Consider the following 12,683-nt stretch of genomic DNA (forward strand, 5'->3'; position numbering starts at 1 on the left):
CCTCCCCCCGCTCTCCAAGAGAAGCTAGGACTCTGCACTCTTAGGTAACATTTCCAAATTTTCAAAACACTGTGTGTAGGTCCAACAGAGCACTTCTGTGGATCCAGCCCTGTAGTAGTTTCCTACTGGCGCTGTAATAAATTGCTACAAACTTAGTAGCCTAAAACAATACAAATGTATTATCTTACACTTCTAGAGGTCAGAAGGCTTAAATTGGATCACAATGGGCCAAAATCAAGGTGTTGGTGGAACTGCATTCCTTCTGGAGGCTCTCAGGGGGAATCCATTTCCTTGCCCTTTGCAGCTTCTGGAGGCTTCCTGCTTTTCGGCTCCCGGCCCCTTTCTCCATCCTCTAAGCCAATATCATAGCATCTTCTCATCTCTCTAATTCTGACTCTCCTGCCTTCTTCTTTCACTTTTAAGATGCCGGTGACATTGGGTCCACTGGATAATCCAGGATAACCCCCATCTCAAGGTCCTTAACTTAATCACATCTGCAAAGTCCCTTTTGCCACGTAAGGTAACATTTACAGTTTCCAGGGATTAGGATGTGGGCATCTGGGGAGAGTTGGGACATTCTGCCTACCTCCACCAGTTGGCAACACCAGTTGGCAACATCTAGGGTGAGATCTCCACCAGTTGGCAACACCAGTTGGCAACATCTAGGGTGAGATCTCTCACGTGTATTCACCTCAGTTCAATGGAGATTTTGCTTCTTGCCTCGGGCATACCAGAAGCCGTAGGCACCACCAAGGAGTCCTGTGTCTGGGCCAGGTACCTCTCTGAGCCTGTCATTCTGGGCGGGTTTTAAGCTTTGTGGCAGGTAGACCCAGTCCCCAAGAGGCCAGGTACTGGGCAAAGGTGACAAAGTCTACCCACTGTCCAGGGATTGGAGGCAGGAGCCCACAAAGTATGGCAGGGGCTGGGGCCAAATGTCAAAACAAAGGTGCTCTGTGGAGGTGGCTATTAGGGCAGCCAGGCCAGGCAGGACTGGTGACAGTTGTCAGAGCTGCCAGAAGTTCTGTGCAGGGCTTTCAGCTAACCTGGTAGAATCTCACCTATTCAGATGCCCCATCCTCTGCTTATCTGGCTGCTCCAGGCCCTTTATCCTCATATCCTCTGCAGAAATGCTTCTTCCCAGTGGATGGGGGAACCTCATGGGTGCAGGACAAAGCCCTCCCCACCCCTGTCTTCCCAGTCTCTCTACAGAGCCTACAGTCACCTCCTGTCCTAGAACTACGCTGGCAGAGGGCTTATGCCAACACAACCATTTTTAAGTCCCTCTCAGGACTGAAGCTCAAGAAATCATAGATTTTTACCTATTCAGCTGACAACACTGGCAGCTGGCTGACAAAAGGTTTAAGGCCCAAGAATTGCTTTAGGAAACCCAGAGGCTACATATGGGGCCCCTCCTGGATCAAGCTGCTCCTATTTTCTGCTTGTACAGAGAGATGCAGGCCAGCATTTCTAGGTGACAGTGAATATAGCAGTGCAGCAGACTATTATATTGGCAGCTGAAGAGTCAGTACTGCTCAGTGATCTCATAGTATAGAATTCTCTATCAGTTAGGGATGCATTTGTTTATAAGAGAACACCCTGACAATGGTAGCTTAAACAGAGATTTGTGTCACATAACCAGAAATCTAGAATTCAGAGACTAGATGATATTGGGGCAGTGTCTCAAGATCCTGTTGGCCTTTTCCTCATGCTAGTAGCCTCATGGTCACACAATGCCTGCAGTAGCTCCAGCCACTACATCCTCATTTATAAGAAAAAAAAAAGGAAGGAACAAAAGACTCAGTCCTAGAAGGCTTCCACTTATATCTGATTGGCCAGAACTGTGTCACACAGCTAGTCCCAAACTTCAAGGGGAACTGAGAATTGGAGAATTTTGCTTTCCAGCCTCTGTACTAGAGGAAGGAAAGGAGAAAAGAACTGGGATTGGGGGTTGGATCAGTCAACCAATGGTAACTTCCAAAGGAGTTAAATATCCATTAAGGGGATGGGGACATTATCAGTGGCTCATCCACCCTCTTGTTGGAAGTCCTTCAGATATATTGTATGTGGAAATAGAGTCTGCCATTGATGTTTCTTTGCAGGATCCAAGGGGTACTTTCTGCTTCTAATGGTCAGTCTGCGATTATTTTATACTGATCCATCAGATTGCAATAGCAGTATCACAACACAGCCGTGAGGTGCAGCAGAAGTAATTCATGATCAATGTTAATTAAAGCACCAAGGTTTGCCAGCATGGTTTCCTTATCCCATCCCTATGGTCATTTCCTTTTCACACATTTGTATTCTAGTGCACTTTCTTGAGTGGAAGAGAAAGGAATTATAACCAGAAGACATGGAGTTATACCCAACCCTCAGTCACCAGGTCTGATCTCTGCTTGCTTCAACGTTCCTCCCTAGAAGTGGAGTCTATAGCTGAATTTGATCCACCATAGATGGTAGAAACCATTGTATTACAAACCTGACATGAATATGTGTCAAATGCTGCCATGGGGACTCTAAAATCAATGTTCTGATGTACAACTCCAGGCCAGCAACCTAAAGGGACCTCTCCTTCTTTTTGTTTGTTTCTTCTCCTTCCACTGAACTCATGCACTGAGGAATGCTGAACAACATGATTAGCTAACTGTACTGTGTTTAATTCGTTGACTTTCCAGGCCAAGGAGCCAATATTGCAAGAGATGCAAGGCCGGCCTTTATGCATGATAGTGCCGAAGTGCCTGGCAATATGAGTGACTAAATAACCACATTAAATTCTTGCTAGAAATTCCAGGTTGGCTAGAAATTATTACTTAGCTTGATGCGCTAGAAGGAAAATTACTGTTCACATTAGCTTTTTCTTTTTTAATGGGTTTAGAAATGAATGTGTTTTCCATTTTTCAAAGCGGTTCCTACTGGCACTAAAAAGTCTGGTACAATTTAGTAGCGTGTTAGACAATCACACATTTCCATTTAGGAGAAGAACGTGCAATCAAAGATATTGAACAGATATTTCAACCATGTCATTCAGCAACATGAACTTCATGATGTAATTCATTTATAATGTTCCTGGGCATTCAGTTCATCTCTTCTAAAGATATAATAATAGTAGATACTTTTCTAGATGTTTCCAGGGTAAAGTATAGCAAAACTCAGCCAGCAGATTTGACTGACCAAGAACCTACATGTATCTCCAATATTTGCATAAAATATAACACCCTAACAACAATTTGTAATGTTTTTTCACCAAGAGCTGGGAACACTTATTTAATAAGTAAGAAAAATAGCCATCACTCCTCATTTGACAGACTCAAATGAAAAAGAAATGCAGTTTAATAGGGAAACAAATTTTACTTTGAACCTGTTGATTTCAGTGGATGGTTGGATCAGGATTGCCAAGGATCCAAGCTCCAAACCAAGGGACTGAGTTCAGACCTATAGGGAGAGATGGTGAAGGATGAATGAGGTGGGCATCTTGTCTGAAACATTTTGTTTCTAAAGAGTTATCGTCCCCATGTGTTGGGCCAAAGCACATGGTAAAGTACTGTCTCCTGACCTGCTTTGCATCTGACTTGGGACTGGGTTGAGTTCAGACTAGTGGAGATGGCAGGATCTGGAACCATGTCAGATAAAGGTAGATTGGAGAAACCTATGGAATTAATTTAACATAAAATTTAGGACTACTCCAATTTATACCAAAACTTTTCGGTAAAGTTGAGTGCAGTTTTTGAAAAATTGACCTGTGAGTTACTTTAAAAGACTGGGGTGTGTGAAGATGCTTTTACAAAAGTTTATACTTTTAGGGGAAAGATGCAAGATCTTAAAATATAATTAATTCAACGTAAGGCTGTAACAATATGTAACATATTTAGCACACATTTTCTATAGTCTGCAGAGACAAGAGGGAGGATGGAGCGGTGGGAAGGAGATGGTAGGGTGTTCTAAGGGTGATGGGTTTATAACTGTCCCCCCAGAAGGGGGAATAGTACATGTACAGACAAGGTGTCAAGACAAATATGTTTGAAACTCCAAAATATTCAGAATGGCTTGTGCTTGTGGTTAAGCTCTGGGCAGCAAGAGAGGTGGGCAGGGGCCATATCACAGAGCCCTGGAGCTTGTACTCAAACACTTGTAACCAAAAAGTACATAAGTAGTCTGAACTAAGTACAAATTAATTCTCCAATGAGGATTTTGTCCTGTCTCTGAGTCCGTGTTAGGCAGTGACGGGAAATCAACTTGTTTCAGCTGTTGGTTATTTTCAGGCATCATTTCCTACTCTCTCTCAATCACTTGATCATATGAAAAGGGAGGATTTAACTGTTAAACTGACAAGATCAGCTTTCATATGGGATGAGTGGGGTATGAGAACCTCATTTATATGTATTGATTTTTTAGAAATTGTAGCTGAAGATAGTGCTGTCATGTACTCTGCTTATAGAGACACACCACTCGGCGTTATCTGCAAGTGAATTATTCACTTCATCATAATTCACAGTGGTCCACAGCTGACAAATGGTGGCACTGAGCAAAAGTTGGGTGTGTTTTTGTTCATATGTCACTGTGTCTTTCTGATTCAGTGCTGAAGCTGAATCACTGTTTCTGGATTATATGTCTAATCTTATCTGTCCCTCTTGTCTCAAACTGGAAGTTAAGAAAAGGTGATAGAACATTTACTAAGCCATATCTAAGGACTCTGGTATTCTCTTCTTTTATATATCAAATAACAAACTCAAAAACTTGGTTTACTTTTAAAGTATATCCAGGATTCATAGCTTTTGAGGGGTTTTTTAAAAGTATACATTTTCGATGCTATTGTTTGTTTTTCTTTATGACAGCCTTGACTCATCCAGGTGCATTAAGCACTAGATACAATAAACAAGAGATACAGATAAGCCACAGGAAGTCAGAGATACTAGTTTACACATTTAGCAGTTGCTTTTGTGTAGCCGTTTGTTGGTGGGAGGTTATAAGTTGCATTTATGCATTCATTTGCCAATTAGATACTTTTTAAAAGATAATTTCCTTAAAGTGACCATGGAATGCTGTGTTTGATCATTAAATCATTTATATTTTTCTTATGCCTTTACTAATTAATGCACTTGTTGAAATGGAAAAAGTGAATGCTTATATTTACATTTTTACCATAAATAAAATTCTGTGTATAGCTTAATCCTCTCAGTTTGCATAGCTGGCTATGTGGGGACCATGACATGTGACTGATCCTTAGAATTAATCACTGAAGTGAATGAAAGAAACATCATGCTTCATAGTTTCTGAGACTTTTTTTTCACATTTTAACATCTCTGAAATCAGAATACCTTGTACAAAGTTCTAAGAAAATATCAAGTCATATTTTAATTGATGATATATTTCCTTTTTATTGATACATAAGATAATGATGCATCATGTAATTCATGGTGTCTTAGAATCCATGAAATATGGTAGTATCTTACAGGCCCTAGTAAGATCATTATATGAAAGTATTAGACTATAATAGTAAAGTATTTTTTTTTTAAAGAACTGATAATTTAGTTAGCATTTAAGGCTATATCTTTGGCAACTTAAACTTTCATAAATTTAAATATATATATTAAAGGTTTATAGCTGTAAATGTGAATTTTATAAAACCTGGAATTTTTGATTCTTTCTAGAACAGATATTTACCCTTATACTTAAGAATGAATGAAAGTTCAAATGTCTTCTGCTCAGCCTCTTTGTATACACACGAGAAACTTCTTCAGAAGAGTTTTGAGGTTTTAGAAAAGATTTGTGTTTATATTTGTGTAAAAAGAAAATCATTAGATTCACTTTTCACTGCTGGCTTTGTGCCGGCCTGAGAGTTACCCCAAGGGCTGTGGGCCAGAAGATTCTCCTTATAGGTCGGCCAGCTACTGTTTCAGTGCCTTTAAAAGTACCCCAGTGACTTCAAAGGTAAATGCAGCCATCCCCACGCACCAAGAACTCTGGTTCCAACAGCCCAGACTTAAAAATGGCCAAATGAAACGTTGGGGCATTAAATGACATATAATAAGTCCTTAGAGAATTATTTATAGTAGTAATAAATGCTTGCTTTGTGCTCTTGACTTTATTTTCTCAACTTCATTACACTGAATATATTCTTTTTTGTTTTGCAGGGTGGATCTACGACATCACACAAAAATATGATTTTTCCTTCTATATATGTGGTTTACTCTACATGGTAGGAATACTCTTTTTACTCATTCAACCGTGTATTCAAATTATAGAACAATCCAGAAAAAAATACATGGGTGGTGCAAATGCGTAGTGTCCTGTTATGTTCCACGTAAGATTTCCTTGTCATACTCATGCCTACCTCACATGGTTGCTGTGAGGAGCTTGTGACATATCATGGGAAAGCGCGTTGTCCCATAACTGGCACAGTCGTTTGTAAACGCCACTGTCATGGCTTCGTTTGAAAGCAGCACTGCCTTTCTGTGCAGGGAGAGGCATTAAGGACTACATGCATCTTAAGAGATGACCGTGTCCTGCAAAGACAGCCTATTAAATCATTGGTAGAAACGCCCTTCTAAAAAGTTATCTCATCATCCACTAAGACTAGGGTTTTAGAAACAGTTTTTAAAACAAAGACAGAGAATTAAAGCTTTTCAACCCAACTACTCCTTTTTAAGGTGAAAATAAGGTATCTAAGTGCTTCTGGAAATCTTACAGATACAGGTCTCCCCTGCTTTTTGAAAGCGCTTTCCACTGCTTTGCTTTTATGAAAGACCTACGTTAGTACCTGTTTTCACTCACCAGAAGAACCCCAAGGAGGATTTTCGCTTTTACAAAAAGAAAAGGGGAACCACGTTCAGCGTTCGTTTTGCTGTGAACCTTTATAGAGGCAGCTTGGCCGGAGCAGCAAGGGTGGCGCCGTCAGGCTCCTTCCAGGGAACCACATTCAGCATCGCAGCTCAAGTCGCCATAGCTTTGAACTGTGTCTGTGAGCATCTGTGCTTGATCTCGATTTATTTTGTGCATCCCTGAGCAAGATGTGACCTAAGGTCATGGCTTCTTTGCTTTATGCCATTTCAGTTAAGGTTTCATAGAACGCTCTGCTTTCAGATAGTGGGGAAAACCTGTAAATGCATTTTAAGCACAAGAATATGCTGGATTTCAGAAATTGTTACAGGGAGCTGTTGATCTACCAGTGTAAAACAAAGGCAGGCTCTAACTTCAAAGGTAATACATTTAGTACAATTAAAGAAACACAGTTTATATTTTTATTAAAGAATTCTGCAGCTAGGGCATACAATTTCTAAATCCCTCTCTAAGAAAAGCATTTGCTGTTACTCCTAATTCAATATTATCCAGTTATAAACTGAACCTTGAGACAAAACCTTAACAAATAAATAATATTAATAATCTCCTTAGTGAAACTCATATTCGTGCATACAACCACTGAATCAAGGGCTACAATTCAAGCACTTTTATTCATTTCATTGGCCTCTTAGTTTATGAGCACAATCTGAGGCCTATAGAAAATTTTTTTGCTGAGTTCCTCCTGCCCAGTAAATAAAATAGAAAACTAATTGCTGGTTAACATGTAAAGTTGGTGGTTAAATCATCTGTCAAGCATGTTACTAATCCCAAATATGAGACTATCATGTTGTGAGGATAATAAAATGCCCTTGGTCCAAATGTCTGTGCACTTGACATTGGAGTAGTGGTAACAAATAGCCCTTCTCCAGTGTCTTGCTGTTCTATGGACAGTTCATCTGCCTGAGCTCAGCACAGTTTTTAAAATAGTTCTCTTGATTGATTTCAAACAGAAGATAACTGTGATCCATGACATCACATAATGCTCTTACTTTATCGGAGATCTCTATTTTTCTAAGCCAAACATGTTTCAGACTGCAGAATGTTCTTCCCAGAATCATTCTGAAATTTCTGGCTGCCTTACTTGTTTACACATATTTTAGAACTATTTAAATTTCCACTTACAATTTGCTCATCACACACACACACAAATGCTTTAATATCATGGCCAGTGTCTTGGGTCAAATTTATCTAAAGTGAGTACAGACCATTCTCAGTTATCCTTGGTAATTAGAGGCAGGAATGGTACTAGTAATTGGAGTCACAGAATGTTACCCCAGCCTAATTTTAGCCTGCCATTTCAGTCTTTTACTCCACCAAACCCTTTAGAGCTGTTTACAAGCGATTACATGGACACGTTTCCTTTTTGTTTCATCTCCATTATTTCCTGCTCTAATGTCTAGTGGGAGGGGTTGGGTAATGAAAGGGACCACCAAAATAACAATAATCATAAAAGGCAGCTAATGGAAAGGAGAAAGAAAAGCATGGCTAATATATGCAATATTACCTCCAGTGATTCAAGAATTGCCTGTAAATTCTTATAGATAATAAATTGCATGTCATACTCCATTTGGTCCAACACAATGACCTGTTTGTTATCATGACATCTTTGGCTGCTGTGAAAGAACCCAGCTCTCTGTTTTTGATAAAGGTAATCTTAAATGCTGAGGCAACGTTTTTCTCTCTATATATTTACCATTAAATTAGGATGATAGATTGAAAAACACGTTGTGTGTTTTAAAACTAACTACATTACTCCCTTACTTTCATTTACTGACAGTACCAAATTAACAAGAGGCGCTGTTAAATATCGGGAATGGTGCTATACAGCCGATGCATTTTGATGCTTGCACTACTACTTGTGCATCACAAATACGAACTTTTTATCCAATGACCCAGCTTTAGTTAAATATCCAAGTTAGACCTGCTTATGTTCAGTCTGTCCAGTTGTTTGTTGATTCGCCCTATTTTTAGGAGTGGTGATTTCTACCAAATCAAGTCCCCGTTTTACAAAGACAAAAGTAAAACCTACTTGCAATATTCATGTTGCCAACAGAAAAAAAAAGAGAATGCTTATAAAGAATTACAGCAAATACATTATTTCCTGTTTAAATATATCCTGATGATATTGTATAGGGTTGATTGTATATTTATGTTATGTGCTTTATAGGTTTCCTCTCACATATCCAAATACTTTTTATTTACATACAACTAAATAAATTTTGTCCTCTTTAAAGATGGTCAGTGAGTTTTTGTACAAAATCTTTATTTTCTTAGCTTTAAGAGGAAAACTCCTAAAATATAAGTGATAATTATCTGTTTGGTTCTTTCCCCTGGAAGAGTTTTTCTCTACGTATGGTTATAAAACCACCTAGAGAGAATCACTGGGTGTGACTGTTAGAAGGGCCAAGTTCAGCTACAAAATTTAAAATGCACACACCCTATAATCCAGCAACTGCATTTCTAAAATTTTTTCCTACATACGAACAAAGACAAATGAACAAGGATTTTCTGATTTATTGTTTGTTATATAAAAGACTGGAAATAATTTAAATGTCCATCAATGGGAACTGTTAAATAAAGTATGGTATTTATGCAACTGTTAAAAGAAAAAATACCGATTCATATGTAAAATTAGACAACAGTATCCAAGATATACTGCTAAGAGAAAAAAAGCGAGACATGTTTAACGTACTCCCAATTATGTTTTTGCTAACTACAAAAAACGTTATTCATATGGCTTGTATATATATATAGAACATTTCTGGAAGGAAACAGAAGGGAACATTAACAGTGTTCAGCTCTGGGGAGGGAAGTTTGGGCTCTGGGGTGGGCCTGACTTTTTCCCTTATGCACATGATGATTTGTCAATTTAAAACTTGTATCCAAAATTATTTTAAATGCAGATTCCTGGGGCTATTTAAAACCTAATGAATTGGAATCTTGGAGGATGGGGCCAAGATATCTGCCTTGTATTGGATTGGCCAAAAAGTTCGTTCGGGTTTTTCGTAAGATGTCACAGAAATACCCAAACGAACTTTTTGGCCAACCCAATAAATAAGCTTATCAGTTGATTTTTATGCTCACTAAAACTGGAGACCAGCTCTCAGCATATTTAAGTGTAAAACATTCCGATCGATTTCTTTCTTTTTTTTGAAAAAGCAAAAGTGAGTTTATTAGCATTGTTTTTTTCTTTTGATAAATGACTACTAGTGTAACACCTTGATAAAGAGAAGCTTGAGAGCCACTATTATATTTTAACAAATTAAAAATAATTTGTTTTCTGTTACAAAAGTATTATGTTACATGTTTATTAATACACTGAATTTGGTAAGCAAATAAGTATATATTAGTATATTGAAGTTAGTGTAAAAATAAGGAGAAAAAATTTAAATGTAATTCCAGTACCCAGATATAATCATTGCAATATCTTTTATACCCTTTTACTGTTTGTGCATGTGTTTCTCAAAAACAATTTTATACTCTTAAAGTATAATTTATAATTAAATTTTATTATAAATTATAATTATAAAGCAAATTATAAGTTGTTCTTTGCATGAACACTCTATCAAGGACATCTTTCCATATCAGTAGATGTGCATCTTCAGTACAGTGGTCTCAACCATTTTTTTCACTCCAGCACAACTGAGGCATTAAATACAGTTTTGATAATGTTATTCTGTCAACTCTTTTTTTAAGGGGTGAGGAGATGAGGCAGAGAGGAGGGAGGAAAAATGGTCAGTTTAAGTCAAAAAACTCCAGGTAACAAATACCTATCTGCAACATCATTTTTAATGACTGTATAAATTATAATGTTTTAAAAACAAATTCCCAATTGTTAGCCATTTAGGTTGCTTCTACTTTTTGACCATAATGTGTAATATTGTGATAGACACTCCTCCCCACCTGCAATCAATTTCAAATGCTTTTCCTGACTCCCTCACATTATTTCCTTTTATGCATATGACATTCTGATTAATTACTATCCATGGAGCACTCCTAGTGTATAGTATTTTCATTCCACTGTCTCCCTAGTTTCTTTCCATTCAACAGATGTAAACTGGGCTCCTATTAGAACAAGGCAGGCTGATGCCAAGTGCCTGCCCTCGAGTGGCCCACGTGCAGAGGAAGCTGCTATTGCTGGAAGTGATGATGCAATAACAAAGCTAAGGGAGATGAGACTTGTAACCTGTTTAAATGAAACTGTAATTAATAATATAAAAGACACAGAGAGGTTCAATAAAACGAATGCAGAACTATCCCTAGGAATGTCTGTTTGTCAAATGAAAGATGCAGACAACAAGTGATAAACTTACAGTTCTCAAACTCTTGGGTCTCAGGTCCATGTTACAGTCCTGAAAACCAATGAAGTCCCAAAGATCTTTTGTTTTTGTAGGCTGTATCTTATTGATATTTACCATATTAGAAAGTGAAACAGAAATTTAAAAAATTATTTAGTATTGCTTCATTTTAAAATAATAATGAGCCTACTATGTTAATATAAATAACATTGTTTTGAAAAGTAACCATATTTCCCCAAAATTTTTTTAGTAAGAATAGCAGCATTTTTTTACATTTTTGCCAATTTCTTTAATATCTGGCATAATAGAAGACAGCTGGGTTCTCATGTTTGCTTCTGCATTCAATCTGTTTTGATATATGGTTTTGATTGACATATATGAAGGAAATTCAGCCTCATACCTATATGTAGTTGGAAAGAGAGGAGTATTTATTTTAATAGTCTTTTCAGATAATTGTAGTTTGTTTGGTCTTTTTTTTTTTGATACCACAACAAAACTCAACAAGTGGTATTTCTTAAAGGTTATTTGCACTGTGTAATCTGACACCATATCAAATAACTTTTTGTAAAACGTTACATTAAAAGCCTGTCTTGCACTTTGAATGGCTCTTTTGCCCATTTATGATTTCGTAACATAATGCTTTAGTAATTTGGAAAATACTGATCTACTGAGTTTTGTAGCTCTTCCAAATGTTTTCATATCTCAAACAATATTTTTTAAAATCATATGATAATTGTGTGGTTCCATTTATATGAAATGTCCAGAATATGCAGATCCATAGACAGAAAGTATATTAGTGGTTGCCAGAGGCTGGGAGGAGAGAGGAATTGGCACGTGGTATCTTTAGGGGGTGACAAAACTAGATAATGGTGATAGTTTCACAAATTTTTGAATATATAAAAACCATTGAATTATATACTTTAAAAGGGTGAATTTTATGGTATGTGAATTATATCTCAACTGGGAAGTGGACAAGCTCATGGAGGTTGATGTAAGTTTTCCAAAATTCTTATTTCCTTTGGAAAGCTTAAATGTTATCATTGGCAACAAATACTGCAGTTATTTTCCTTGAAGTGACAGCCTCATCTTCAATAATGTATCTGCCAAACATAAACATGGTATTTCACGAAAAATCCATAGTTGAGTTTGCAACTCAGTTACACAAGTGCTTTTCCTCAAGACAACCAATGGACTTCGATTTGCAGCTGATGTGCCTTGTGCATATTTTCCATTTCGAAACCAAGCAGGACCCTGCAGGGCCTTCCCAGGGACACACACCCCCCCACCCCACATCCCTCACCTCTTATTTGTAAAAAAGCTCTAGCCTGCTAGGCCTTCCCTGAGTTCCAAAGAGCAAATTTAATCAGAGAACTGAGAAAATGCAGAAAGAAAGGAAAGCACTCAAGCAAGACAAAAATAATAATGGGTTAGCCATAAAACAAAGTCAAGGACCTTTAGGTCTTCATCAAGGGCTATAGATAATTTCCCGAGCCATATCCTTGAGTTGTTTTGCAGATACTAACACCCCCACCAGGTGGAAGAAGTTAACTG

At 37.8% G+C, this 12,683-nt stretch overlaps 1 protein-coding gene across 7 annotated transcripts in view; it reads left to right on the top strand.

Annotated features, from left to right (window-relative positions):
- The window catches only part of SLC16A14 (solute carrier family 16 member 14), a 39,167-nt gene extending 27,433 nt beyond the window's left edge, over positions 1–11,734 (top strand). For all 7 annotated transcript variants that reach the window (XM_082396249.1, XM_082396250.1, XM_082396247.1 and 4 more), the window contains one exon: positions 6,129–11,734. In XM_082396249.1, the coding sequence (XP_082252375.1) occupies positions 6,129–6,280 (152 nt within the window). In that variant the 3' untranslated portion in view covers positions 6,281–11,734. The remainder of the gene's footprint in view (positions 1–6,128) is intronic.
- The last annotated feature ends 949 nt before the right edge of the window (positions 11,735–12,683 follow it).

The sequence above is a fragment of the Balaenoptera borealis genome, assembly GCF_965194805.1.
Source record: "Balaenoptera borealis genome assembly, chromosome: 6".
Classification (NCBI taxonomy): domain Eukaryota; kingdom Metazoa; phylum Chordata; class Mammalia; order Artiodactyla; family Balaenopteridae; genus Balaenoptera; species Balaenoptera borealis.